Source organism: Callorhinchus milii, unplaced genomic scaffold (genome assembly GCF_018977255.1).
Source record: "Callorhinchus milii isolate IMCB2004 unplaced genomic scaffold, IMCB_Cmil_1.0 Scaffold18, whole genome shotgun sequence".
Lineage (NCBI taxonomy): Eukaryota > Metazoa > Chordata > Chondrichthyes > Chimaeriformes > Callorhinchidae > Callorhinchus > Callorhinchus milii.
The window spans coordinates 13,608,319-13,629,527 of record NW_024704759.1 but is presented as its reverse complement, the minus strand read 5'-3'; the positions used below and the strand labels follow the sequence as shown (position 1 = coordinate 13,629,527).

Sequence of the window (21,209 nt, the reverse complement as noted above, 5' to 3'; positions counted from 1 at the left end):
TGGAAATAAATAGGTCTCCCTTTAGTTTCCAACATTCCACTGCAGTCCAGACTCCCTCCCTCCACATACATTTTCCATGCTGCTATATATAATATATACATCGTACAGTATATAAATTAATTATACAACCACACATAAATATTGCATCTTCAATTTGTTTGACTGAGGCAGGGAAGGATCAATGCCCAATGACTAAAAACTTTGGAAGGTAAAACACATTGCCTACTACCACATGACACAGAATATTTAGCATTTTTTAGCAACAGTTTCATGAAGCCAGTCCAGGAACAGTTAAGAAGAGAAAATGAAAGTGTGATCCATCTGTCTGGAACACTGTCAATCAGAGTGTTTATGTGCTGTTTTCATCCCTTCTTCTGTTTCACCTGTAGCTCATCGTGGTCAACTTACGACTCAATTATCTCTGGGTTTCAAAAAAAAATTTGGTGATTCAATCCACAACTTCTGTGGGACACTGCTGTGCGCAATTGGCTGCCTCGTTCCGTCCACAAAATACACAGGTAATCCACTTTACAATATATTCTGTGAAGAGCTTTGAAACGCCTCGATTAGGATTATTATTATTATATTATATTATTACTTGATGAGGAGATTAAATAGAATGACATTTCTAACAAGCTGCCTACAGATCATTAACTGGCTTGCTTGTCAACCCATTGAACTGAACAATTTTCGGGACAAATTGCTGCCTAAACTAAACTAAATCTCATTTGTACTCTTCAAATGTAAGCTAATTTGGGCAGGTTTTGCTCCATTAGTGTGATGAGCACAATTAGGAAGCTGTACAAGAGAGAAAAACAAATGGACATTATCCCAATTCCACCTGAAGAGTTTAAAATGCCAATTTTGGTACAATGTTTCTCAATTATTTCAGGGGGGAAAAAAAGAGATAGTGTGTTTGTGTCGTTTAATATGAAGCTCGGGTAGAATAGGAAGTAATTGTACTGATCAGAACCGAGCCGAGTTCCTGCTTAATGATGTCTCCAGCCTCTCTCCTCCTCTGCTCCCCGAATTTAGAAACTTGTGCAAGCGTTTGTGTTGCTGTAGCTTTCACAATCACAAGCTTGACGGACAAATACATATATATGTACGAGGAGTTGAATAAAGTACACCTTCTGAGGCAGGAGAAAGTTTACGACTCAGGAGACCCCTGGCTGTGCTTCAGAAAAGCAGGAATGTGCGCAATACGCTATCACCAGATGCCTTCAGGTTGTTATGGAAACCTGCATTGAAGAATTTTTTTGGGTGCACAGCTGTGCACAACCGAATAATCAAGTGCATAAAACTCAAGAGAGGGAAGAGACTGCATGAATCATGGGCACAGCAACAGCCAGCTACATTTCATTACTCAAGAGGCTATTTTGGGGTGTTCCATCTTTGATATTAATTTTTTTCTACCCCCAGGTTTGTTGGGCAACCAATTGCCAGCCATCGGTTGAAAGAGTAGAATTAAAACTAAGTTTAGAATGAAATTCAACTAAACGCAATTCAGTAGATAACTGCTCTGCTCAAACTTCGTCGATAGATACATGGCCACCACTTCAGCCTGCAAGGCAACCACACTGCAATCACAGGTCAAGTACTGTGTGTATCTAAATAAAATAATGTTAATGCAGCTCAAGTATGTGGTGGTTTAGGTTTTAAAATTAGACAACTTGGACCCTTTACTTTCTAACTTTGTGAATCATTCTGTCAAAATCTGCGGCTGCAAGCTTTTCTTTCAACCACTTTCCAGTCTGTCCAATATTCTGGCCTCAACCACTCTTCCTATTGTCCAGTTCCAGTCATCGATTATCCTCTGGGTAAAGGCATGCTTCCTGGTGTCTGTCCTGAAATTGCTCTTTGCAACCCTAAACCTGTGTCCTCTTGTGGCTGGGAAGGGAGAAATGTTTGCGAGACCTGAACTTTGAAAGAATTTATAAGGTTAGAAGGCGAGATTTCAGATGCCGTTAGTAAACTAAACCTTTGCCTCCAGTACAGGGACAGCAGAGGAAAATGACAACACATCTTCACACAAGACTGAAATCTTTAACTGCGGATTCAATCAGATGAGGAAGTAATTATATTTCCCGTTGAGAACATCACAGCACGGTTCTTGAGAGTTTTGACTCATCGCAAATGAGGCCACTTAAAGAATGACTCAAAGCTAATTGAATGAAAGCTTCACTGGATGAAATAAAAGCTTACATAGACTGAGAGATCAGGGTTGAAAAGCTCATCTCCAAGGCCCAACAGAAAATAAGGATAATTATAGCATCAGTAGTATTTTACAGTAGAGATTTTTCCACGGTTAAATGCAGATTGGACTGAAGGTTGGACCTTACCTTCTTCCACGTCGTTGCGAGCAGAAGCCTCCAGGAGAGTGATGTTGGGAGCAAACGAGACGCGCTTGTGACTTGATGCGTTTTTCTTTCTGTCCGTTTTCCGCTTCTTGTTGTGCAGCTCTTTCTCATATTGCGCCCATTTCTTCAGCTGCTGGGTCCGACGTTTCCTGGCCACTCTCAGGCGGTCAGGCGCAGGCAGCCTCTCCAGAAACGTGAGCTCTGTCAGGAGTTCCACATGGTTTGACATGGCCAAGGGAAGTTGTGAGAAACTGGGAGCAGGCGGTCGAGGGATAGGTTTGGACAACACAGAGGGGTGAGGTCTGTGCACTCACTCATCAACCATTCGGTTAACGGAGGCTCTGTATCGGTTCCTGTTATTTATAGCTGTTCTTGGTGAAGCGTGGGCAGGATTCAAGAACGAGCCTGGAGTTTGCCATCGCTGTACCCTGCAACGTGCAAAACAAGAAAGATCATTAAACCTTTTACTGCGATCATCATCCACCACTTACAATACACGTCGATGCTCGTACCATAAACACACTCCAAAATGTATTCACTGACGGATTTTGTACATTTGCAACACATCGGGCAGCTCAAATAACATAATAATAAACAAATAATAATCCTTTCATTTGATATAGCACTTCTCACGCTTTCTAGACGTCTCAAAGCGCTTCAGAGAATAGACTGTAAAGTGAATTTAAAGTGAATTTATAAACCAAGAGAAACCTGTTAGATTACAAGTCAGAAACAACAATAACAACAAATTACATTTGTAGAGCGCCTTCCACGTCTGGAGGACGTCACATGACACGGAAACTACTGACTTACTGATTAGGTTTTGCTTCTCAAGTCCCATCACCCTGTGGGATAGTAAGTCACAAAGAGTGGGAGAATTCTACAATGGACATGCAATCTGCACGAATGCGAGCACAGGTAATGAGTCTTCGTATCTCCTGGGCTAGAGAAGGGGAGAAACAACCTGCCAGGTGTCTTGCTGTGCGTGGGTGAGCTGTGTTGTAAAGTGGTGGCATTTAAATGTCAGGTCCGGAAAGGAATAAGCGGTGCTGTCCCATATCGTGGGATAACCTGCTGATCCCAAAGTCTCAATAATGACCCAGCGCCTCATCACGTCTTCGAGACGTCTCAAAGCACTTCACAGGATACACTGTAAAGTGAATTGACTGTATGTTTTGATTCACTTGTGAAAAATAGCTGCTGAGGCAGGGCTGAAGAACATGGTTGGTGCCCAGGAACTGCACCCGAGAATGAGGAAGTTGCGTTCTGGGCAGACAAGAAATTATAAATACAATACAAATGACATTTACACAGCGCCTTTCACGTTGGGAGGACGTCCTAAGACGCTGGACAGTTAGGGATTTGGACCCAAGCTGGGGGGTGTCGGGGTTAGTGAGGGTGGAGGAGAGGGAGGGTAGGAGGGTGGCCAAAGGCTCGGTCGAAGAGGAAAGGTTTGAGACGGGACTTGAAGGAGGTGAAGGAGAGAGCGAGGCGAAGGGACTGTGGGATGGAGTTCCATAAGGTGGGGGCAGAAAGGCTGAAGGGATTGTTAAGTACCCTCGACAAATAAAGGTAGCAATTGTGAGGGGAAAAGATATTTTATGTCTGTGTACACTATCTGAGTCAAGAAACTGTCGATTTCATGTCTGATTACTTACTCCACCCAGCTGTTTATTTCAGCTCTGCAGGTGAAGCAGTTACTCCTTATCTTTGGTTTCCTTAACTTGAATCTTTATCAGCCTCTAACCACGTCTCCTACATCCCTGCCCTTCATCACACAGTAACACCCGAATGAGCAGCAAATGCTACAAGCGACAGAATGCAGCGTTTCCTCACTTTGATAGGGGAAAATTAGATTTTACGATGAAAGGAAGTGGTTTGTTTGTGACAAACGTCCAGTACAAATGTGATTCGGAACGTACAGAACACCAGGTGGCAGCTACACAGATATCCCGAGGGGCTCCGGCTGAAGACCTCATGATTGGAAGGAGTTGGCAGGTGTACTTGTCAGGACTTGGGGAAGCATTCGCCCACAAAATATAGTCATTTCCCTTTACGGCATATTCTGTGAAGCGCTTTGAGACGTGACAAGGTGCAATATGAAATGCAAGGATTATTATAAAAACCTATGAACCGTCCAGCCCCTGTCCAGTGATTGCAACCAACAATGTGACTGATGTCTTGGGGCCTATGCTGTTACGTGTCAATTGCAATGCTTTCAGAAATTCGCCATATTAAATGCAAGGATTATTATTAATTATAAGCAAATTATTAGTTACAAGCAAAGCACAAGCACAATTTGAATGAAATAGAGCAGGAATGGATGCAGTGTGACATGGTGCTGGAGATACTGAACGTCTCATAATCTTTATTGCTTTATTGCTCAAGAATGCAGCATCCTTCTACTTAGAGCACAGCAGGACTTGGAAGATCAGACCTGTCACTGGGGGCAGGGAATCCTCACACTCAGCTCCTGTTAACCCTACAAACCAAAGCTCTAATGGGTAGGGTGGCCCTAGCTGGTCTCACTGCGTGTGTCTGGATCTGTGTGTGTGTGAGACAGAGGGAGAGATCACAAGGATGGCTAGTGATCTCTGAATATACATCTTTAAAGGGATTTATCTCATCATACAAAGGAAACTAACTGATATGGCACGGCTTGACATTGACAATGGAGAAACTTTTTTCTGTTTCTCAGCACAAACATCACCTCGATGCGCATAAAAATACTTTTCTTTCACACACTGATTGTCACCATTTGCTACACAAAAAAGAGCAGTTGAAGAGTTTGCGAGAGGGGAAACTGGAGTGCCAAACAGACTGTTTCCACTGCTTTAACATTATATGTAATTCTATGTAAAACTGGTTTGCTATTTAAACACCAGAAGGGATTTTTATAATACAAGTATTTCAAGACATTATCCTACACGAGAGCCACTACATACAACAACAACAACGTGCACTTATATAGCACCCTCCTCACAGGGCAGCATCTCAGAGTGTTTAACAGTGGCCTGTTAACTCGTCTCTACGGAAAGCCAAGTCAGTGTTGAACTTGATGTAAGAATACTTAAAACAAGACTGTACTCTCCTTGTTTACCTGGGAAAGATCTGAAGGCGCCGAGAAGTACTAAAGCAACATTTTCTGGGTCTGTGGGTCTATTTTCTACCCGCTAAGCAGTCAGTGCTCCTTCCCACCTTGAACGTTTCCTGTTCAGCAGCCCAAGGAGACGAGATAACAACAGCACAGATCAGAGTCTGACAAGCGACTTCCTTTGTTTGCACGTCACTGTGCTGCAGCTAGGGTTAGAGTTTCCATCGGAAACTTTGAACAAATAATGGAACTCCGATTCCTCCAACTGAATGTACTTCATCCTCGCCCAGGGATAGCTGAACAGATTTTACAAGCGACAACAACACAAAGATAACACTGTAGAAAATCGATGGTCCAGATGTGACTGCTTTCGCTTTTAATTCCACCTTACTAAGCTCCTGCAGGACACATTCTAGTGCTGTACTTTACTTGACCCATTACTTGTGACGTAATTGGAAAGTGGTGATTTTCTTTTTAAAAAAGCAATGGTTTATTAATATGCATAGATTTATGCGTAGGGGTTTAGGATGATAAACATTTCAAATAAAATCTGCCTTAAACTGGTGGTGGAAATCACTGCGGTAGCATTCCTTCCTCACACAGACTCCTCAATCCATCTCCCATTTGTTTTGTAAAGACACAGTCCAGAATGAAGAGAAATAAAATAAGATGTCCCCCAGATTAATTAGGTCTCTCACCACATAGCTGTACGTGGCAACTTCCTGAACAAACAGTTGCTGCGTTTGTCTTCAAAACCAATTACCTTAACTCAGCAGCCAGTTACCTGTGAGATATTTGGTCATGATAAGACACCATATACATATTTTGTATATCTACAATTGCACGTTTTATTGATGAAAAATGCCAGACTGGTCAGTTGTCCATCAACGGTGATTTGGATTACTGTGGGGCTAACTAGCTTTGTCCGGCATGTCTGTTCAAGCCTGTTCAGCCCTAGGGAAAGCTTGTTTACCTCCAACCCCTTCGGTTTTACACACAGCTGCCATTTTATCCACTTTGAAAGCAGGAAGGACTGAATGGACTCACTGGGATTCAAACCCAGAGTCTTTTTGTCCCATGTCCAGAACTTAACAACAACAAATTACAGTTGTATACATTTGGATCCGAGCAGTGTTTGGGATCAGGGGGATATAAACTGCTGATAGAGACTTAACTCAGGTAGAGTTTGTTAATTTCAGAGAGTTAGGGGAAGGAGGCTCAGTGTCTCTCAGCTAGGCAGGGGAAATAAAATACAGCTTCTAAATGTCTTTCTAACTTGATCGCTTCATCTTTGTACGTCCCTTCAAATAGCTTTCAGATCGGTAAATAAGATTAATGATAAAAATCACAACTAAAAACGTACTAGTAGGAAATGGGTAGTATGGTTGATTTGAAGATTGTTTTCCACCTCTGGGAATATGGTTGAAATTTTGTCCAGACTGATGGGACAAAATCTCTTTTTTCCTCTCTCCGTCTCTCTCCCTAAGCAAGCGAATCCTAAGTGAAATGGGTTTCAGCAGTGTAAACCAAGTTCCATAATGCTGAACCACTTCCTGATAAATTAGTAAGCCAACTTGGGAGATGCCACAAGGATATCCGGGTTGGGAAATCAAGGGGCTCGTGAAGTCCTGTAGCTTAGTGGTTAGAGCACTTGCCTCGCAAGTGAGAGGACCTGGGTTTGATTCCCGAGCAGGGCACAACATTGGGACACTGTTGTGCGCAATTGGCTGCCTCATTTTGCCCACAAAATGTACCGTCAATTCACTTTATATTGTACCTTGTGAAGCACTTTGAGATGTCTCAAAGACGTGATGAGGCACTATATCAAATGCAAGGATTATTATTATTATAAATGCAGGAGTAGAGATGTTCTTTTGTATATATAGCACATTGCTAGTTGGTGCAACTGAATCTTTAGCCTGAATCAATAGATACAAATAGCAAAAGGTGTGTTTTTTTTTGAGACGGGAGTTAAAATAATACAAAATAACCTATCTGGATTTTAATACTTTTATTTTTCATCTTCAGAACTATGTTTCACTTCACGTATTGCTCCTTAGCAATGACAGCAGATATACAGCAAGTTCTTTGTTGAATTTTACACTTGTGAAAGCATTACCCAGTTAGGAAATCTGACCCATATTATGCTGTTCTTGTCACAGTAGTAGTCATAAAACCGATGGAAACTTCCTTGCTCACCAGTGACTAGCTGGAACCATTTCTTTCTTCTCCTGCCTTTCACTGAACATAAATTCCACTCATATCAGACACATCCTCTCTCCAGAATCCCCCCCGCCTTCATTATCCATTCAGGATAGCTTTTTTAAATTGCAATTGTTCTCGAGTTACCTCGTGCTCTCGCACATTACATTCATAGTGAAAGAAGTACATGGTGTATATTAATGAAAAGTGACTTAGGAGGTCCCTGGGGAGTGAAAATAGTGCTGCGATGCATTGCTCCATTTTCTTGCCTATCAAGTGTCTAGGTTGTTTGTGTTTTACTGCTGTGATCCCTCAATCCTCACCATTTGGGTGGGGCCAGTGTGTCCCTGAAGTGCCAGTTGTTTAAAGGGTCAAAAATGTCAAAGAATCATCCTGCTGGCAGACAGCCAGTTCAACCTCTCCATGAAATAACAAAAATTCTACCTGTTTAAATAACTACATAAGATGTTGATGCTACAGTTGAATCTCAGCCAAGCTGCCAGTTTACTTCAGCTATACCCAGCATGTGTAGCGCATGCTGGCTGCTTAAAAGCCAAGATAATAATAACAATACTATTAAAATTAATCCTTGCATTTAATATAGCTCCTCATCACGTCTTTGAGACATCTCAAAGCGCTTCACAGAATATACTGTAAAGTGAATTGACTATATTTTGTGGGCGAAACGTGGCAGCCAATTGCACACAGCAGCGTCCCACAAACAGTCGTGGCTTGAGTGATGAAATTATTTATTTTTTTTGAAGGAATTATTGCCCTCGGAAAAGTGATCCACCAATCGACTAACAACCGGGTTCCTACTTAATGCTGGTAAACAGAGATCCGTGGAGTAAGGAAACTTGCCCAGTGTTTCGCCTTGCCCGGGATTCGAAACCAGGTGCTCTCGCTTACGAGGCCAGTGCTCTAACCATGAAGCTACAGGACTCCACATTGTATTTTTCAGAGTTCCTGTTTCCCATTCAGTGTCTTATTAGGAGGAATATTCTCTATTAAGTACATGGGGTTAGTCTGTACTCCTAAATTCCCTTGTGAATGCCAATTTAATCATACCCATCAAATGCTCTTATTCGGATTAGCTGCTGCCTATTCAAAACCCAATACTTGCTCGTAAAGCCAGTTAGGACCAGAAAAGACGAGTTTAGTTAGTCGGATCTACTGAATTAGCTTCAATTAGAAAATGAATATTAACTCCATCAGAAAGCATTTCCACTGCTTTCTCCCTTTCATGTAACCCCATACGTGAATAAAACAGCACAGCTCCGAACACATAGCGTCAGAAGGGATCAGTGGACATACCCAACTTACAGAAGGGTGGGCATTGTAATGTAACCTGCAGGTATAAAAACAAATCGAAATGATCCCTTACGAACGGCCAGAGGCAGAGATGTTAATAACAAAAATAATCCTTGCATTTGATCACACCCTGTCATACTGACCCTATCAAAACACCTCTCAAAGCGCTTCATACAGAACATACTGTAAAGTAACACAGAAACAGGAGGAATCCATTCAGCCCCTTATGCCTGTTCCACCATTCTATAAGATCATGGCTGATCTGTACCTCAACTCCAAGTCGTGTGACTGTGTCTTTTGAGGCCAAACGCGAAGGCAACTTGGAGGAAGCAGTGGGATATAAAGTACCTCCCACTGCCTCCAGCAGTCCTGCCCACCATGTTTCTCTGACGGCAGGCAAGCTGAGCTCTCAGTGAAGCCACTTGTACCCACACAAACCTTCCCCTCAACAGCAGGATGGCTCTGGGGCTAGGAAATTCTACTACGATTCAGGACTAGGAGCCAGCTCAGTGACGTGATTATTTCTGCCCTGCTGCTGGGGGCGGTGAAGTGGATTCTAAATGGGGCTAAACCCACAGCACTAGGCGCCCTGGGGAATGGATGCTCCTCTTTGAAGTGTTTCTGCACTGACCTGGAATGTGAACACAACAAAGAGCCCGAATAACGTGCAGCATCTCCAACTGCCGCTCACAAAAAGAGCCACAGCAACTCTGTCAGCATCATCTCGCAAGAGACGAGATTAAATAAAACTAACAGGACTTGTAACATCCGTTCATGGGGAATTCAGCGTGGATTGTCTCAGACCTGTGTTCCTGTCATTAGAATTAACCTCCTTAACCTCAGTTCCCTGATGCAGTGCACGTAACAATCCAATGTTAATCGGTTCATTATGCAGCATATTGGATAGAACTATCAATAGGTGTTTCAAAGTGTTTTATACAACTGACTGGGAAGCCCGAGCTTGGGGAGGGGAACGCTAAGGAGGGGAATTATATACTTCGTTGATCATTATAAATCTGAAAAAAACCCAGAAGAGGCAAATCGGATTAGGGTGCACAAGTCACAGCAGGATGCCAGTCATCTACCAGATACCAAATATCATGACTTCACAGTTTCCAGATGTGCAGCAACAGATATTGAAGCCTAGGTCAGAGGGAATGCGTTCCTGTTATCCTATACAATCCAGATGGACAATTTAGCAAAGCTTCACCAACAGGTCAGAGAGAGTACAGCATTACTTCTAGGAGTTTTGACATGTGACATTATGAGATCATACAGTCAAAACCACTTTACAGTAATACCCTGTGAAGTGCTTTGAGCAATCTCGACACTTTGATAATAATATAATAATAATAATCCTTGCATTTGATACGGTGCCTTATCACGTCTTCTTGACGTCTCAAAGCGCTTCACAGAATAGACTGTAAAGTGAATTGACTGTATATTTTGTGGGCGAAACGTGGCAGCCAATTGCACACAGCAGCGTCCCACAAACAGTCATGGAATGAAGCGACCAATTTATTATTGTTTTTTTTTGAGGGATTATTACCAGGCGTGTGGAGTAAGGAAACTTGCCCAAGGTTTCACCGTGCCGGGAATCCAACCCAGGTCTCTCGCTTGCAAAGCGAGTGCTCTAACCACTGAGCTACAGGACTCCACAAAAGGGCGCTATATAAAATGCAAGGATTGTTATTATTATTAATAATAACATAGAATTGTTGGTCCAGAAAACCCTTTCTGCCACTGCCAACACCCAGCAAATACTGAAGATTGGCACTGTGGGTTCGTAGCCCTTCTAAGTATCCAAAGGAAACCATCCACTGAAGACTGACTATACAGTATGTGACATTTTACACTGTGACCTTTTGGTAGATGACACTGTACCACTAGTCTATACGCACACCACATACATATCAATAAAAAGGACTATGGTGGGCATGAGGGGAGAAAAATTGCTAATTGCCTGGTGTCTGGTGTCTTGACCAGTACACACACATACACAAAAACAAAAAACGACTAAAGATAGCACAGAGGTGAATCATGCATGCTAATTTATGGAAACACAAAACTGCATTCTCCTATAAACAAGATAACTTGGGTAACTTTAAACGGGTTCCTCAGCTGTGGATAGGTAGGTGTATTACAAGCAGTCATTAAATAATCAAGTGCAATGCACCGACTTCAGCGACACAACATGTCGATTTTATTTTTCAGATAAACAAAAACTATTTCTTTTATACAGCAGCCTAACTAACCAGCATTTTTTTTAAAGAAATATCAGAAACCCACTAGTTCTGTTGCTCACATGAGGTGCCGCCTTTCTGTAAATACAGTTAAATAAATTAGTTACTAATAATAACGTGTTCACCTCAATCCACGGCTGTTTGTGGTGACACTTCTGCACGCAATCGGCTGCCGAGTTTCGCCCACAAAACATACAGTCAATTCACTTAGCAGCCTATCCTGGAAAGCGCTTTGAGATGTCTCGAAGATGTGATAAGGCGCTGTATCGAATGCGAGGATTATTATTATTACTAATATTAATATTATTATTAAAAACACCTAATGCAGCAAATACAAAAAAAAAGAAAACACTGGCAATACATCGGAAAAACAGATTAAAAGCTCTAACACATTACCCCTTTTTGAAGTCCAGCAGGAGACAGGATTTAACTGAGACAGGATAAAGTGAGGCTGATCTCCCAGCAGCAGCAGCCAAGAATTGGATCAGCAACAGGCTGGGAACTGAGTCCCAACTCACAGGGCAGGGCAGGGGTGGTGCTGCTGGTGGTGACAGCTCCTGTTCATCTCTGTCTGGGGAATGGGCTGCAAGAGGATGAGGAACGTGTCCAGACACAGAGACCAGACAGGCAGTGAGTGAGTGAGTGAGTGAGTGAGTGAGTGAGTGAGTGATCGTGGAGCAGCAGCTTCTGCAGTGCCTGGAGCTGGAAGCACTGAGTGTTCAGCGCTGAGGGCTGCTTTGCTGCTTGTGGGCTGGGCGGAGGGGGAGTGTGGAATAACGCTCGGGGGAGGGAGAGAGGGAGAGAGAGAGAGAAAAGCAAGAGAGACGTAGCCAGAGACGTTGGCTGGTGTCAGGCTGTTACTGCTGCAACACACACAGCCACTGTGCAGGGAGATGGCATCTGAGCACAGCCCAGAGGGAGCAGCAACATTGGCCAAGTCCTTGATGGAGGAAATGTTTCAGTGACAGAGCCATTAAGAATATAAACCACCCACACTGGTGGACTGTGCCCAAGGTCCAATCCATCTTGTCGCCAGTAGATTAAACACCGACTTTTTTTTAAAAAAAATTTAAACAAAATAATTCGATTCAATTACATTTTTTTTAAAAAAAACCACATAACTTGTGATTAAAGTCACTGGCACTGAGTGGCATCTCTTGCAAAGCAATTGTAAAAGTGCTTCCAGTCCAATCACCTACCCAGTAGATATCATGTGAATCAGGTGGCCCCTCAGAGGAGCTTTGCTTCAACATCCTCACAGTCATGGAATCACTTCCATGCCCCAGCACCACCTCCCTACCTCTCCAATCAACTTACCCTCCGCCCCGCTCCTCTGCCATTGACCCCTTCGCTCGGCCAGCGTCAGACTCCGACAAGTCCCTCTCTCCTTCCCTCTGCTCCACCACCAGCAGCCGTGCTTACAGCCACTGCATCCCAAGACTCTGGACCGCTTGCTTTGCTTCAATCCCTCCGCCTTGCCCGTCTTAAGATCACATCTGAAGACCTTTCGCTTTCATCGCATCTACAGATACTTGCCCTCTCAGCATCAAGTTCTGCCACTGTTTAAGCGTTCCGAGATGCTACCCTGCGTAGAAAGGTACTATAGCAATAAAGTTGTCACCAACTACAGATCAGCCATTTGCAATGTACGCCAGAAGCCAACTGTGGACTGGAATGGGTGCACCAGTGTGCTGTGCAGTTATGTTAGTGAGACAGTGATGTCCAATGGTGTGTCGTTCAGAAAGACTGTACGTTTAAAAACAAGGGAAGTGAAACCGGAGATCTGTGCAATCTTTGCGTCTTCTGAGTCTCTGAAATTCGGGGGAAGAGTGGGGGAAACTCCTGTGCATATCCAACAACAACCATTTGCATTTATATAGCGTCCCTCAAGCAGGGTAGTGTCCCAGAGTATCAGTAGCGGAGCACGACTCTTGAGCCGGGGGGAAGGGGAGGTGACCATAGGTCATCCTAGTAGTTAGATCAAGGATCATTGGCAGAGGCATTCACTGCAAGCCAGACCAGTGATACTGTCACACAGAGGTCCAACAGAAGAAAGGAAATAACACATTAGTAAAAAAAATGGTAGTGAAGGAAAATTACTCTTGGCTGTAATTTTTAATCAGAAGCCTACTCTTTATTGTGAGACTCTATATTGAAATACTTGCTTAGAAATAAACCGAATCTTAACAAAACATTTTACTGAGCATTTCGGCTTCCTTTGTTCAGTGCATATAAGTGGTCCTCTGCTGTGTGTCAACATGTGAAACTCTGCAGCATTACACCATTTTGCCATTAAAAAGGCAGCAAAGCCTTTCCTGTGATTGTTTATAATCCTGTGCAGGAATCCGGGGAAAAACTGATACAAGCATTGATAGCAGAGTTGCCAAAAGTCTCGAGCTGTATTCTGGAAGATTAGGTGCGGGTGAGTGTAAATCCAGCTTCCTGCTTCAAATTCCGACTCTGCATCACATCCAACGCTATGTGGGTGGGAGAAGAACAGCTCCAGCTTCTCGCAAGTCATAGATATGATGACTAATTCAAGTTTAACAATTAGACACAAAGGAATCACTTCCCACAAATTATGGGTAATTGTCCTTAGGAACAGGAAAAAATTTGATTTTGTATTTAAAACTGTTACACATGACTGTTACCTTGCACCCATCTATACCCCACCTATACCTGTGAGGCTTGAGTAGTTGAAAGCAGATCATTAGCAAGAAGAGGAAAAGTCATTCAAAAATAATAATTTAATTTTTTTTAAATGTCACACACAAAAAATGAATATTTTCATCAATTCAAAACTGTGAAACAAATCCCCCCCCCCCCCCCCCCACCAAAGACTGAGCACTGAAAATATTCTAAAGTCTTTGGATTCCGTGGTGTGGTTACGTTGGTTTTGCAATGCTCATTGGCACGTGTATGTTTGAAGCCGTGTGTTCACTTAGATACTCTCCTCCTTTTTCCTCATACTCCGCCAGGGTGATCCAGCCCTCAGTTTGATCCTTGTGTTCGATTGCCCAATCTCGTGCTCCAAACCAAGCATCCAGAACGGGGTTGGAGGAAACGGTCACCTGATAGACAATAGCACACGTCTATACATATATCGTAGATCAATATCCCAGTCTGTACTTCATATACAACAACTTAGCATTTATATAGTGCCTTTCACCTCGCGTAAGGTCGCGGAGCGCATACAACATTTTGCTTTGGAGAGATACTCGGCAATAGTTAAAATGAACGATTAGCTTTATCAATGACTGTATTAGAAGCTTTTGAATACTGTATCAGGCTCACGGAATTGATTCTTTAGAGGTTCGGCTGCTCATGTTATACGCAAATCACAGAATTTGAAGGTGGGATGTTTTCTCAATATTATTATTTACCCGATGACACTATATTTATTGTGCGTCCAGGAGACTATTGTAGTTTAGCTTCCAAATAAGTTCACGTTCGTGAAATATTACTTTATTTACCTTTGCCATTGTTATCCCTCCCTCCCTCCAAATATGACTTTGAAATCCGTGTACCTGAAAAGAAGACTTAAATGGCCTCAATGCAAGCAGCTCCCTCTCCATCCTAGTCTTCATTCCAGGATACATTACGTTCCCCCCGGTGAGGAATACATTATGTACAAGTTCATTCTGCTCCTCCTTAGAATATCTGCAAAATTTAAACAAAATGATTTCAGGAAAAGTCTGGAATAATTACCGTTCTATCTTTGAGCTCCTCTCCAATCCAGATGGCAGAGAGACAGACATGCAAACGATTTGTCTGCTGTCAAAATCCGTCTAAAGACCCATCTCATTAACTGTACTTTCAGCCAACTATCCACTTACACCCCCATAGCTCGGGCTCCCACTCAGTCTTTGTAAATTGCTTTGAGAAATTCTCCCTGTGTGAAAGGCGCCATACAATGGTAAAGTAACGTTGGGAATCTGTCAATGTTGGCTTTGGGCTGGTGATCAGACATAAATTTACTCCACTACCATTTCTCCCTCTTTTTTACCTCTCTACACTGTGACTGAGATTGAGAACTCATTGTGTGAGAGAATCAGAGGCCTGAAAATGGATTGTACATCATTTATCCGAGAAGCCAGATTCAGCCTCTGCTCTTCATTCAAATTGAGGACTAAGGACAAAGGACAGCATTTTAAACCACTCTCTGCCACATCTTTATCAGATTTTTTTTTGCTCTTACATTCACAATTCTCTACTCAAGCTGAATTCCAATTCCATTAGAGAATGGAAAGATGAGCGAAGATTTTTTTTTCAAGAAAACTGTTCATTTCCAGATCAGCATTGGTCAATGAATCCACATCATATCAAACCCCAAGACAATACATTACTGTAATTGCATGGTGCTCTGCATCATTCATTGAAGTAGTTTTTTGCAGAAATTATGAAGGAGCCAATGTAGTAAATAGGTTTACCTGTCCAAAATGTACTGTAATGTTTCTGCTATACCAGCCTGGTCCTCTCCTATCAACGATGGCTGGAAAATGATTTCAGGTACCCGAATTCGCTCACTACCCAGATGTAGCTGATGATATTCTGCCAGGTTAAATTGTCCAATGCGCTGAATGAAAACAAATTTGTAAAAAATGAAGAATGAGTGTGTCATTACCCATGCGTTGAATAAACCACTTTATGTGGCGCTGGGCTGTAGTACATTAGCCCAACAATGTGATCAGAACAGCTTTTCTTACAGAATTAAAAGTTCCCAATCTCAAACATTTGCCCCTCAAAGTACACGGTCAGTTTCATGTTAGACGTACATCCGGTAGGAGCAAAGAATCCATTATCTTTACACAATTTCATAATCAATGCGGGCAGATATTAAGTGATAGTTTCAGTAGCTAAATGTTAACTATTCCTCTATTTTCATTTTCTCTTCCATTACATCTCACGCCATGCTCCATGTTTAACATTAACCGTTTTTTGTCCGAGTGGGTTGGCTACCTGCTCCCAAGATCGCTCTGTCAATTAACCCCTCTGTTAATTAACCCTTTTCACCAAGAGGTGGATGAGAGGGTCTTTGTGCCTTCTCACCATTTGATTACTCCACTCTCTTGTGAAGATGCACTTAACTTTTGCAGTACCCACCACCCCATTGCCCTAGCTGAGATTGGGTACTCGTTGCATAAGAAGTTGAGTAGTTCACACCAAAAACAACTTTTGTTTTGTTATATTGAAACCTTGTATGAAACAGGATTTAACCATATCATGTTTCCACTTGGTATTAAAAACAATGCAGAGAAAACAGATAACAAAGATTACCTCGCTGACAGAATGTAAAACAAAACACGATGAAACCTGAGAACACTCGCAATGACATGCTTGTGCTTCTCAAAGCATATCTTATGTAGGTCTCAATGACAGCTCAATGACAATCCTACAGTTACCCATTTTTTATGTAGATTTAATGCACACCAAATAGCCATTGAGAAGCATACCTGAACTGCGTTGCTTTGTTTCCCAAACTCACTCTGATATTCAGGAAAGAGCTGGTCCAAATCATTTACCACTTCCAGATCATCCATTGACGGTTCACAACTCAGCATTTGATCCAGATCAGAAACCTGTTAGATACACAACAGAAATTACAACATGGAAATACTGTATTTAAAGCACACATCTGGTTAAAGGCTGTTAATTCAGTGGAAGAAGTAGTCTTCGGATTTAAATTGCCTCTTTGATTCTGTACTTTCTTATGTTCTTAATCCTTCTAAATAAACGAGTTACAATGTGTGATGTACATTATCTTCTTGTAAGTTTTTGCATCACACACAATCCTCCTCCCCAAAGCACATGTCTTGCACTGCAGTCTTCATACATGCTCTATCATCTCCTATACATTTAATATACATGATTGGAAGGCAGCAATTAATGAGGCTTGAATTAAACTCTTTTCACACATGCCCCTTGAAATCAAGTTTAGGTTGGCTTGGCCTGTGTCAGCGATACCTTGGAATCCTGCAGAACCGTGGGACTCAGCAACCTGAGTACCAAGATCATTATAGGAGGGACCCAATACCCATCCCACACACACCAGATCCACCAGATCCAGAATATTACAGATCCACCTTGCGTCATTGAAGAAGCATCACACATTTCGTTAGATCTTATTTCCTTCCCCCCTGTAGGTTTTGACGCAAACAGCCGTGTGATTTATCACAAACATTACTTACATCTGGCTTTGTGTCAACAACATCCACCTCCACATTCACCTCTGCCTGCAGAATCTTCTGTTTTGTCTGCTCGACGATTAGGCTGAGCTTGTTAATATAGGACTGCAGTTCCTCCGCAGAATCCATATTCATTTCTAATAGAGCTCGCTTGAATTGTTCGGTCATGCCTTCATCCAGAAGCTCCTAAAAGCAATGAGAGTAGGTTGTGGCATTTTACACTGGAACAGCTGAATACATGTGCATGGATCACCACAATCTTTGAAGGTGAGGAATGTCATCGACTGGAACAAAAATCACCTAATTTATATTCAGTGTTAAGGTTAAAAGCAGGATAAAGGTCCCTGCCTAGCCGAGAACAAACTTTAGTATAACCAGAAGGAGAACGTTCTCTTTTATCACTATAGCACGTCCAGTTCCCACACCAGCTAAACTCGTAACTTCTCAGAGAGTAAGTCAGTTTACGTAGTGTCACATCGTTTTCCCCCTCCATATATATTTTTAATCAGCACATCGAGGTCTACAATCACTCTTCATAGCTTAATTTCTTAAAGTCTCAGACCATTCCTGTCGCCCTTCTCTGAACCCTTTCTTTCCATGCCACCTAGTTCATTTCCACCTATTCGTTTAACCTTACAGACCTTGGTTCTGATTTCTGGTGACCTTTTATTCACACGTTTCTTTGCTCTCAACTGTATGGAGATCTATATGCGATTTTTATATTTACAGACCAATTCCACCATCTAGTGGGGAAAATAATAACAGCAACTAACCTTCACTGCACATTATCAAATGAGGGTTAACTGAAGTTGAAAAATATGCAGAAGAAATGGCCATTTGATCCTTTGCAACTCAACCCTCCAGATCATTATCGCTCCCATGATAGCATCTAGTGGTATTTTGAATAGGAATGCGTGTACTGAAGCTTCTAGACTTTACTGGTAGAGGAGGCTGCATCGGAATTCAATTCGTTTTGAGAAAAATGCAACAGAACGTGTGAAACGCGAGCACCCTTACAATTTAACAAACTCAAAAAAAATTCACGATGCATGTCCTGTTGTTGGTGGCTTGATCCGTGGCATAGGCAGCCACTTGGAAAACATGTCATCTGCATTCTGCTGGTGGAATTTAAACTATTTTAAAAATGTTTTAATAGGAGACAGGTAATTAAAACTTTGTGTAATGGAAGGCAAGGCTAACATGTTCAGTCACTCTGGCCTTCTTTCTCTACCTGAATACTTAGCAGCCTCTCAAGTCTCTCCTGGTCGAGCTGCAGCTTTTCTTCTCTACGTCGCGCATTGAGCTCCTGCAGTCTGCGGATTTGCTGCTGTCGCCTCTCCAGCTTCTCTTCTGCTGTTAAGGTGCTGGCCAGGAGTTTGTTGTTAAAAGGCAATTGCATCCTGTGGACATTCTTCTCGTAGAAATACGGGCACTTCCACAAATTAAGTTCTGTGAGGATAATTGCACCAAAATAATTTTAACAAGCATTCAAAATTCAACATACTCCCCACCTATATTGGAATCCAAACATTGCACTTCTGTTATTCTTTCTCCTCACCTCTTTCAACACCACTGAAAACCTTTAAATTACATGAGCCTGGCTTTTGTCTCCCACCTTGATAAATTAATCATTTGATTCCATAACATCATCTCAACAGAAATCATCAGGTATTTTCCTTCCGTTGGACTAAACCTTAGATCATCAATAGGTCTACAGAATTTCCACCTTCATGGGTTGAGCGGGCCTTCAGAAGTAACTGTTTAACTTTACGAGGTATGAGAGCCAAGTGCTCCTCCAACTAAAACTGCTTGATCATTGACTTATTTTTACAATGCAATTTGTTTCAATGCATAAACAGCACAATTAATGTTTGTGCCACTATTTAGTGGTGTACAATATTCCTGAGGAACTCCCCAGTCCACATTGTTGTGTAGATACATACCTTCTGTATAGTCTCCAGCAATGTAGCACTGTTCGTGAAGAATTTCCTCCATTCTGCTGAGTGTTATAGCTGGCAAATGCCCAGGGTATTTGAGCTGCAGCAGGCGTTGCATGTATGATGTTGCCTGACAACCTCCGAGATTAATCCTTTTACTGTTATGAGCGTCCAACCTACATTTTGCACAGAAAAAGCCCCACAATGAAATTGAGGATAAGATTACAGGATGGAACGGGATTGCAACACATTGAATTTTCAACGTACTACAGAACAGAATGATAAGAGAAAGATTTATGTCTCCAATTCTGACCTCAGTGATGGGAGCTGAAAAATGTAAAAGAGGGGAAAATTATTTTGCTAGCTTTTCCAATCTTTAAGTTGCTGACTTTATGGTAACTCAGGCTCCAGCATGGGAGTCAGGAATGCTTGTAAAGACTGGAAAAGGAGTTTCCATTTGTGTTGTGCCCTTTAATGGATCGCTTTTATTTTACAGTCAGGATAGCAGATTACTTAAAATGTATGCTACAGTGACATGTAGACTGAGTGATTCTCTGAGAATATCCTTTCAAGTAATCTATAGATTTGACAAACCTTCCATTTAGGACCGGTAGAATATGAGAACAATGATATCCAGAGGAAATAATTAATCCAGTTGAGGGAGGTTTATTGTTGTGGTAGAAACTGTAGAGACTGTCAACACCGTAAGAAACCTTGGGAATGTGGTAACACTCAAACAGGAGTTCAGACATTAACTGCCTTGAGTGCAGTGGATTACAAGGTGCTTCTGTAAACACAATTGGATGCTCCACAGAACCCTATAAAATATTTAAAAAAAACAAGTTAATACAATTTTTTGACTATCCTATTTGGTACAATTAGAATCGTACAGATAGGGGAGGTAGAGAGAATATATTAAACTGTTGAAGCGGAGTGTGAGTGAGTGTGCAATGATGATGATGATGAAGATGATGATGAAGCGGCATGTGAGTGAGTGTGCAATGATGATGGTGATGATGATGATGGTGATGATGAAGCGGAGTGTGGGTGAGTGTGCAATGATGATGATGATGATGATGGTGATGATGAAGCGGAGTGTGGGTGAGTGTGCAATGATGATGATGATGGTGATGGTGATGATGATGATGATGATGGTGGTGATGATGAAGCGGAGTGTGGGTGAGTGTGCAATGATGATGATGATGGTGATGATGATGATGATGATGGTGATGATGATGATGATGATGGTGGTGATGATGAAGCGGAGTGTGGGTGAGTGTGCAATGATGATGATGATGGTGATGATGATGATGATGATGGTGGTGATGATGATGATGGTGGTGGTGGTGGTGAAGCGGAGTGTGGGTGAGTGTGCAATGATGATGATGGTGATGATGATGATGATGATGATGATGGGTGGTGATGGTGAAGCGGAGTGTGGGTGCGGTGACCTGGGAGCTGATGCCCACGCGCTGGAAGACGTGGTCCAGGACCTGCTCCTGGATGTCGAAGTTCACCACCACGTTCCGGTCGAACTGCGTCTTGAGCAGCCACCGCACCACCTCCAGGTTGCGGATGTCGTTGCCGATCTGCGTGTCGCTGCGGGAGGCGCCGCGGCTCCGCGCCGACACGTTCTTGAACCGAAGCCGCGGCGCGGCGTCCGAGGCCCAACCCACCCGGCACCGGAAGGAGCCGTTGTCCACCACCAGAGGCACCCGCCCGGCCCCCAGGCCGCCGCCGCCCGGGGCCGCCGCCGCCGCCTCGAGCTCGAGCTCGAAGGTCGGGTCGGGGATTGGCTTCGGGTCCCGAAAATAGAAGACGTTCGGCGGCGGCGGCGGCGGCGGCTCCGTCAGATCGCCCGCCGTGTGCGCCGCCAT

At 42.7% G+C, this 21,209-nt stretch overlaps 2 protein-coding genes across 5 annotated transcripts in view; both read right to left on the bottom strand.

Annotated features, from left to right (window-relative positions):
• Positions 1 to 12,837, bottom strand: part of ppp1r16b (protein phosphatase 1, regulatory subunit 16B) — a 31,531-nt gene extending 18,694 nt beyond the window's left edge. The window contains exons 1-2 of one of the 4 annotated variants that reach the window (XM_042341787.1): positions 12,528 to 12,837; positions 2,343 to 2,788 (exon numbers count right to left, since the gene is read on the bottom strand). In XM_042341787.1, coding sequence (XP_042197721.1) covers positions 2,343 to 2,589 — 247 coding nt within the window. In that variant the 5' untranslated portion in view covers positions 2,590 to 2,788; positions 12,528 to 12,837. Of the gene's footprint in view, positions 1 to 2,342; positions 2,789 to 5,460; positions 5,583 to 11,606; positions 11,655 to 12,527 lie in introns of those variants that run through there. The other 3 variants (XM_007905199.2, XM_007905200.2, XM_007905202.2) reach the window with 3 other exon arrangements.
• Positions 12,838 to 14,032: 1,195 nt separating this feature from the next.
• On the bottom strand, positions 14,033 to 21,209 carry actr5 (actin related protein 5). The gene is made up of 9 exons (XM_042341956.1): positions 20,784 to 21,209; positions 19,927 to 20,150; positions 19,339 to 19,508; positions 18,627 to 18,844; positions 17,399 to 17,581; positions 16,664 to 16,789; positions 15,641 to 15,786; positions 14,738 to 14,870; positions 14,033 to 14,281 (listed from the first exon to the last, which is right to left on the bottom strand). The coding sequence occupies exons 1-9, from the start codon at positions 21,207 to 21,209 to the stop codon at positions 14,096 to 14,098; spliced, it is 1,812 nt and encodes a 603-aa protein (XP_042197890.1). The 3' UTR covers positions 14,033 to 14,095.

Bases quoted from the DNA above. Each gene is read 5' to 3' on its own strand.
- actr5 (XM_042341956.1), bottom strand. From the start codon at position 21,209: ATGGCGGCGCACACGGCGGGCGATCTGACGGAGCCGCCGCCGCCGCCG. The intron at 15,787-16,663 runs GTATGCTTCTCA...GTTTTCATTCAG, and splicing joins AACAAAGCAACGCAGTTCAG to CGCATTGGACAATTTAACCT. The intron at 14,282-14,737 runs GTACACGGATTT...ATTGTCTATCAG, and splicing joins CATTTAAGTCTTCTTTTCAG to GTGACCGTTTCCTCCAACCC.